Source organism: Neolamprologus multifasciatus, chromosome 2 (genome assembly GCF_963576455.1).
Source record: "Neolamprologus multifasciatus chromosome 2, fNeoMul1.2, whole genome shotgun sequence".
Lineage (NCBI taxonomy): Eukaryota > Metazoa > Chordata > Actinopteri > Cichliformes > Cichlidae > Neolamprologus > Neolamprologus multifasciatus.
This window is the reverse complement of record NC_140440.1, coordinates 523,495-532,123: the sequence shown is the minus strand read 5'-3', so window position 1 is coordinate 532,123 and position 8,629 is coordinate 523,495. Positions and strand designations below refer to the sequence as shown.

The 8,629-nt window shown below is 48.6% G+C and overlaps 1 protein-coding gene across 1 annotated transcript; it reads right to left on the bottom strand.

Moving 5' to 3' along the window:
• Nucleotides 1-4,412: 4,412 nt before the first annotated feature.
• LOC146523782 (H-2 class I histocompatibility antigen, K-D alpha chain-like) lies at nucleotides 4,413-8,330 on the bottom strand. The gene is made up of 2 exons (XM_085169844.1): nucleotides 5,197-8,330; nucleotides 4,413-5,111 (listed from the first exon to the last, which is right to left on the bottom strand). Exon 1 carries the CDS (start codon nucleotides 8,216-8,218, stop codon nucleotides 7,142-7,144), a length of 1,077 nt encoding a protein of 358 aa, XP_085025970.1. The 5' UTR covers nucleotides 8,219-8,330; the 3' UTR covers nucleotides 4,413-5,111; nucleotides 5,197-7,141.
• Between the last annotated feature and the right edge of the window lie 299 nt (nucleotides 8,331-8,629).

The following is an 8,629-nucleotide window of genomic DNA, read 5'->3' as shown; positions in this document are numbered from 1 at the left end:
CAACACACAGTCGCTGCAGAAGAGGGAGAGTGAAATCCAAACCCTCTCTGAGGAACGTGAGTCGCTGCAGACCAGCCTGAGTCGTCTGAAAAACCAGAACGTTACACTGAACAAAGAGCTAACAGAGAAAGTCAAATACATTTCCGATCTCGAGCGTTCACTCGAGATCGCGAAGGCCGAGGTTGATCACATGGAAGCTAAAGCAACTGAAATGGACAAATTGGCGTCGTCGATCTGCGTGTTGTCTACCGCACTAGATGTGGAGCTAAGATGCATGCAGCCTAATGGCATACTTCCTGTGATCCGCGACAAGACCGAGGCGTCGGCATTGCGGCTACGACAGTTGCTTCAGCAAACTTGTGTGGTCCGCGAAGACGCAAGAGACGCAATCACGCATGCGACATATAACACCGACATAGTGTTTGACTTGTATGAGAGTGTGCTAAAGGAAGCGATTTGGTCACTTGGTACGGAACAGGCCCCCATGGATGTCAGCGTGGCTAGTAGGCGCCGAATGAAGCGTAAGCAGGCCTCTGTCACCATAAAAACCGACAAGCAAAGGAAATGTGAATCATGGGCCCAACCACTAAAGCCCAAGATCGAATCGACGAGCGTTGGGTCTGAATTAAAGAATGAAATAACATTCTCTGATCCCACTACGTGTATCGCTGGTAAAGCTGAGAGAAAGAGTGCAGGTTTCACACTGGAAATCAGTGGCCGATCCAAAAAAAAGTACATCGGTGTACCGAGTTGTATAGTACAAAATGTGTTTCGTTTGTATACTAAGGTCATACTTGTGAACTTGGGATCGGAGTCTCCGCTATCGTGTCTTTACGAGATGCTGGCACCTGATGACGACCCACACCGTGACACACCCAGTCAAACCGCATCATGTCATTGTGCACAATTCGCTTCCCTGGCAGAAAGATATCAGGTCGGTGTGCTGGTGTGCTGGTCTCCCTGTGGCATCTACGAACTGTACGGTGTGGATCCCACCATGAGCGAGGGTGTGTATATAATAGTGGTCGAAAGCGGCAAGTCAGGCCTGGATTCAAGCCTCGAACTTGTGAAAAGTTATTACATTATGGCCGGTGGAAACAACATGGACAAATACACTTATAACCTAGTGGACATGGGGTCCCTGACTACAGACTTAGTGGCGGACCGGCGCTTTATACATAATAGCAGCATGCTGTGCGTGGGACCGGTGGTCAATGTGCCTATCGAGCGTCATGTCACAAACACAGATGTCATGACGGTTGAAACCTGTAATATTGTGTTGAATGGATCTGAATGAAACTCACACAGACATTTTGTATGTACACATGGTTTATTGATGAATAAAACAATATCTGATACACGTACGCCAAGGCTTCTTTACTGTGAGTACTTCCCAATAACCGATCATCCAACATGTACATGCTATATGTACATTCTCAGAACTTTTTTAACACAGTGGGCACAGACTTTACAGGTAGTATCACAAGAAACACAGCACACATGACCGCAATCCGACAGCCAACACTTGTCCTTTCCACATGATGTGCAACTCCTGGAGGTCACGCCTGCGGTTGTGATGCTTTTCTTGCCAACGCGTTGCTTGCAAAGAGGACATGCGATCAGCATGTCCTCTTTTTTCCCCAAAGAGGTTATGCACGCTTGGCAACAAAGGTGGCCACACTCTAGGTAGACATCACTTTCCTCTCGGCAGATCGTGCATTCGTAAGGGTATGTGAACATGTGATCCTCATCAGGTGGGGCCGTTCTCGTACCTACCGAGCATACGAAACAACTGTAAGTAACTATGACACACACACGCACACACACACACACACACACACACACACACAGAGAGAGAGAGCCTTACCCACAATGCACAGCTGATTGTGCTGCCACTGACAAATGGGTGTCTCGCCCGAAATGGGGACATCTGCTGCGTCCAGGATATGGCCGTCATCGTAAGATGCGGAGAGTCGACAATCAACGAGAAACCGACCATCGTTCCTCAGCACATCGGTGACCGTGGACAGCGGGTTGCTGTAATATAGCACGGTGGGTAACGTTTGGTTGGAGTCCTCTTGGGCTAGATCATCGTCCAGGAGCGCCGCGCCTCTCGGTACATTCTGCGGTGTCGTAGGTATAGAGTACGGCTTGTTTTTCATGGTGCGGTGCTTTGTGCAAACTTTCAGGTGTTTCATGCGATGTGTCCCTGGTCCCCGCTGTGGACCGGCCAGTGATCATACCAGGAGTGGCCTCTGTGTAGATGATGTCCATGTCATGGTCAGTCAAGGCTATACAGGGAGAGTTGGATGACAGTGACATGGTGTCGTTCCACACCGTATCACAATGTATGTCATATCTCTTCAGCAGGTCTCGGATACACATAGGTTCATCGCATCGGATTTGCAGCAACTTAGTATCACCCGACTGGCTTTTGATGAGGAGAGTCACGCTGTGGGGCTCCTGCACAGGGGGATACATTGGAATGATATTATTATCATCATCATCATCATCATCATCATCATCATTATTGTTATTATGTAAACACACATAGCTTACAGTGGGTTAACAGACACCACGAAACAAAAATAAAACCACCTTACATGTTTACAATGCAGCTGGAAGATAGTGTGAGAATCACAGGCGGTTGTTTTGGCATCCTTTGTCCAACCCTTAGCAGTGACAAGGGCGTCGCAGTCATTCACGTGCTTGTAGAACGAGGTGCCGGAGCATGGAGTCGTCAGTATAATGTACCTATGTGACGCTGTTTTGCTTGCGTCTACATAGGAGTCGAGGATCGTATCAAACGAACCCTCCGTCATAACGACACAACTAGAGTCCACCCACAGATTTGTTGCTCGGCGTAGCAGTTGTTTCTTGATGACATCAGCCGACAGGGTGTTGATTTGCATGCACACTATCGATAAATGTTGAGTTGGTAATTGATAGGATTCTGTGTCCCATCTTGTCAGACTCCACTTTCTAACACCTGAATCCTCGGGCGACCACACATTAATGTGAGCTTTAGGTTCCCAGCACCATCGAATGGCCAATGTTATGTACTCCATGGTTGTCAGCCAGCGAAGAGTGGGGGTGGTGGAGAGACAGCCTGTGGTGGTGTTTTCGTTTGTTGCAGTACAAAAGAGTCTAGCTGAAAACACACTGTGTTACCTCTAAACTACGATACTTAAATGTATCTGGTGTTGAGCAGCCGACCCACAGCTCCGAGGCAGCCGACCCACAGCTCCGAGCCAGCCGACCCACAGCTCCGAGGCAGCCGACCCACAGCTCCGAGGCAGCCGACCCACAGCTCCGAGCCAGCCGACCCACAGCTCCGAGCCAGCCGACCCACAGCTCCGAGCCAGCCGACCCACAGCTCCGAGGCAGCCGACCCGGCTACTGTCGCTCTCGGTCGGGGGTGTAATCTCATCGTGATGAACGTATAATGATCGCATCGCACATTCTGAGTGGAGCATTGAAAATATGGCCACGTTAAGCTGGTTATCCTTGTGGTTGTTGATGTGCGCTCCAATCCTGTCTTTGTCTCTTGTCTCAAAAGGTTTCTAGTCGCTCCTAAAACACCATTGTGTATGTGAATGTCTGTGAAGTCGCTTTAATGTTGTTTGTTTCCTGGCTGAAAAGAATGTAGTGTTATAACCTTTATGTGAATAACTAACCAAATGTGTTTCTCTCCTTTAGCTGACACATACGTAACAGCGATTTGTGGACAAGACGTGGTTCTTCGCTGTCAGAATACTACAGCGAGTCCAATTACCCCGATGGAGTGGAAGAAACTGGTCCTATCTGATTATTGCCTGTACTTCTTTAGCCACCAACGTTGTTCCGACAACTATCAACGTGCTAGTGTGGATCCGGAAAAACAAGAAACATAAGACCCCTGATGGTGAAACGTGTTCCAATGTATGAGTCTGACCACGTAAATGAAATGTATCTGTACCAAGGTTTGTTCATAGGTGCTTGTTGGTATCATTTATGGAAAAGGAAAACACTGACAAGGGCAAATAAAGTACTGCAATGTGTAATAGTTGTCTTTTTATTGTCACATACAGTCAAACGCCACGCTTTATAATAATAATAATAATAATAATGGATTGGATTTATATAGCGCTTTTCAAGGCACCCAAAGCGCTTTACAATACCACTATTCATTCACTCTCACATTCATACACTGGTGGAGGCAAGCTACAGTTGTAGCCACAGCTACCCTGGGGCAGACTGACAGAAGCGAGGCTGCCATATCGCGCCATCGGCCCCTCTGGCCAACACCAGTAGGCGGTAGGGTAAAGTGTCTTGCCCAAGGACACAACGACCAGGACAGAGAGCCCAGGGATCGAACCGGCGACCTTCCGGTTACAGATGCGATTCCCAACCCCCTGAGCCATGGTCGCCCCGCTTTACACCCATGCTGGTACACCACGCGTGTCTACACGACCGAAGCCCCCGGTTTAGGAGTTACAATCTCCAACATGTCCAACAGAGAATCGTTCTCGCATAAGTGCACTTTTCTATAATAATACAGCAAACCTAGCATGTGCAATGCTATTCCCATGCGGTGCGCCAAGGTTTGCGCCGAGGTACTTGTTGGTATCATGTATCAAAATAAAGACGCTGCGCAGAAATTTATAATGGTGTTTTTGTTTATTGTGAAATACAGGTAATCACACAACACTCTTTATATACCAGTCATAATGGTAAACCTCATGTCTACACAACCGAAGCCCCCACTGAGGGAATAGACACAATCTCCAACAAGTTTTCGGGGTCGTCGGTGAAGATGCCGAAGACATGCAGGTTGTACACGGCCAGAATCAGCGAGATGCTGGCCTTGGTGTCGTTGGGTAGCGTAGGGCATCCAAAGAGGTATCTGAGTGCACGCACCTTCCCCGCGGTGGATTTATATATGTGATATAGCATATATTCTTCATCGGGTAAGATCAGCTGTTCCTGAACCATGATGTCGACTGCGTCATCAACAGTCGTGATTTTGTCCAGGAAGCTGCCTTCTCTGACTGCACGTTGGAAGCTAGGCAGCGTCGAGCCGATCATGCGCTCTGCAGCGTCGGTTAACTTCAATTGTGTCAGTTTTCGTTCTGCGGAGATATACACATGAGTATACAATCAAAAAAAGTGTTTGTCGGACACGATGTTAATTACAACAAAAAAGAAGTGCAGTACCTGTCTTCCCCCTCGGTCCCCGTTCCACCAAGTCCTGGTGCAAGTAGGGATTGATGTGACCGACCAATGACAGTAACACTGTGGCTCGGACCTCATCCTCCATGCTGTATTCGACTAGGGCTTGGAGGCGATGCACATAGTTTGGTATATCCGTCATATCTGGTGTGTCTGGGAGCTCACTCGTGTATCTGTCGAAAATACTTTCGGTTAGGTAAACGCACCGCTCTGCAATGTCATGTTGCCACGAGCTCAGTCGTTCCACAGCCATAACGGTACCTTATGTGACGATAGGAGTGTTTATACGTCAGTGGTAAAGTTACAATTACATATATATCAATACCTACTCTCGATTACTCGTACAACTTTAGGACAGCTTTATCCGACAATGAAAGGGGTTATCACCAGATCCACACAGTGGCCGACCCACAGCTCCGAGCCAGCCGACCCACAGCTCCGAGCCAGCCGACCCACAGCTCCGAGGCAGCCGACCCACAGCTCCGAGCCAGCCGACCCACAGCTCCGAGCCAGCCGACCGAGACGCAGCAGTAGCCATGAGTGTCCAACTGCCAACTGTTCTCCCGTAAGTACACCGCGTAATAATACAGCAAACCTATCATTCTAAAGCGTATCCACATTCGGGTTGATAAGAATGAGCGTGTACAAACTGCAATCGTACAGGCACGACATCATCGAAGGTTGCTGGTGCTATGAACCTGTAATATACAAGGAGTTCATTTATCGTTACCCGGACACCGAGTTGTCCAGGGCCCTCGAGACCCCGAACGCCGTAAGGCGAATCCGGGCACTCGTGGACTACTGTCTGTACAACGATGAGCACGCCAAGGCGTTGCTTCGTATAGTACGGACGCACTGCAAGCACTTATACGCCTGGCTAGAAGAAAACGGCCCGAAAGGCCCCAAAGGTACCGTTGATAAACGCACAACTTAAAGAAACAGTAGACGGTCTGTCGGTGTTATTTGTGTCTTCATTTTGTATCATGTCTTACGTTTTTTTTTTTTGTTTTTGTTGTTCTCACTAGAGCGAACCAAAACCACTCACACCTTGACCCCTGCAGCGATGCTTGCTTTGGGGTGGAAAGGGAAGCGACTCAACGGCGCTGAGCTAATGGAGGACATGGAACTACACCAGTTGTTATCCAGAGTCACCACAATCCAGGACGCCGTTGAGGACATGTGGGCAGAAGGCGTGATCCTGACCGAGGAATACGAAGAGCTTGTGCTCGCAACCAATATGTCGTGTCAGGAAAACACAATTCGCAAGATGCTTAGTGATCCAGACATACCAGTTGTTACAAAGCACAGTATTGGTCTGATACTCATGTCACATAACATGCACATATACGGACTGACGGACGAATGGAAAGGCTATAAAGTGTTTCGAGCTACAGACTCGTAGACTGCGCACCGTAACCAGTGAAATGTATATGTGTCGCTCCCGATGTTATTGTGAATGTGAATGTTGACAACAGCAAATAAAATCAAGGTGATACATACAAGGTTTATGTGGTTTCTTTTATTAATGTGGTCCAGATCCGACGTTTATGGTCACAATTCATGTAGGTACACACTGTATGTTACACAAAGAACAATCTTACTAGGTTTAACATTGCTTTCATAAGCACCGTAGCCGGTGTTGTCGTTGTTGTATGTTACACACATCACAGCTCAATTGTGGACACGCTTCACTGAATCCCATTTCATCTCTGGCGTTCTGGATATCAAAACAAAAAGTCTGGATACCATGATAAAAAGTGGAAACATACTGTTATGTAATGTTTTGTCGTAACACACGCAAACAGAATAACTGATACAACACTCCATCTGGGACACTTGCTGTCGACACATACACGTAAACACTACAGTAGAGGTTTTATTGAAACATAGATCATTTCTTGAGACATACACGCATACGAGGCACTGTGTATCAAACTCCAGATGTCTCATCTTGTAGCCCGTTGTGTTGTGGGCAACGATCGGTTTGGTTTGCATTTTGTCCAGTCCTCCGTTTTTGTACGATACACGCCACCACCAGACACAAAGCTACAGTGCACAAACACACCATTGTTGACATTAAGGCCCAGAGCAAAACAGTGTTCGGCCAGCCACGTGCGCGAAGAGTTTGGCGATCCCCCACTCGCCAGTGTTTGACAACGTGATACCCCGTTACTTCCTCCAACACCTCGCAGGTGAAGTTCCCCGTGTCAGATGGTAAGATATCCACAGCGATCCGTCTTTGAAACGTGTCGTCGTTGTTTGGGAGAGTGTCAAACACCTTAAGACCGTCGTCAGTATCGAGAACTCGGCCGTTTCTCATCAGCCTCATCGCAGACGTGTTTGTGGAGAAACCAGAGGCCAGACATATCAATGTGAGAGTAGTGGCGCTTGCGTTCCGCGTAAACACGTACATGTCAGGGACGGTTGCCCTTTCTCTGAGTTCCTGTGTGCTGTATCCAACAAACCTGGTCAACCAGTCGATACACTCGCCGCGCAAGTACTGGCTGTCGTATTCCTTCAATACGGTCGCACCATCGTAAGCGTACGTATTCACCCCGCCGACAAACCGCAGCCTCTCCTCGGTGGGGTTCGTTTCCCCGTAACATCCGTGTAACGACTGTAGAACATGTAGATCCCCCTCGGACACCGAGTGCCCCATCTTAGTCATCACGAGATCTAGGGTAACGCCAAACCATTCCTGCTTGTCGAGTAGACGCTGCGTGCCCTCATCCAAGTAGTCAGTAGTCAAGTGTTGTCTAGCCCAGTTTGTTGTGGGGATTTTCCGTGGGGTGTCAGTGTCAAAACGGTCAAAGGGTTTACCGTCCAGTAAACTTATTGCTGTAAACTTGTGTGCACCCGGCAATCCAAGGTCTTTGGACAGCGCTGTACAAATGTAGATCAGCGAATGAGTTGCCGAATTCACTGTCAGTATACGTGTGACAAAGTACAAAAACACATACCGCACGTCCATCGTAAGAGCTACCTCAATCATGTGCGGTGTGCACATGCAAGTGAGTCCACTAATGCTCCGACTGTTCGGGCAAATAAACTCGTCAAGCTCACGGCCAGCTCACAACAAAGCTCGCTATGGCTCGGAGCTGTGGGTCGGCTGGCTCGGAGCTGTGGGTCGGCTGGCTCGGAGCTGTGGGTCGGCTGGCTCGGAGCTGTGGGTCGGCTGGCTCGGAGCTGTAGGTCGGCTGGCTCGGAGCTGTGGGTCGGCTGGCTCGGAGCTGTGGGTCGGCTGGCTCGGAGCTGTAGGTCGGCCATTGTGTGGATCTGGTGATAACCCCTAAGAGGTATCTTACTTTATAGTTGTACAATGTGTGTGACTGTGTATATAAGTACAGCACGGTAAACGCAGAAGCGGGGTGCGCGTGTTTCGCCACAATGGAGTAAGCCAGTGTTTGTGGTGTTAGAA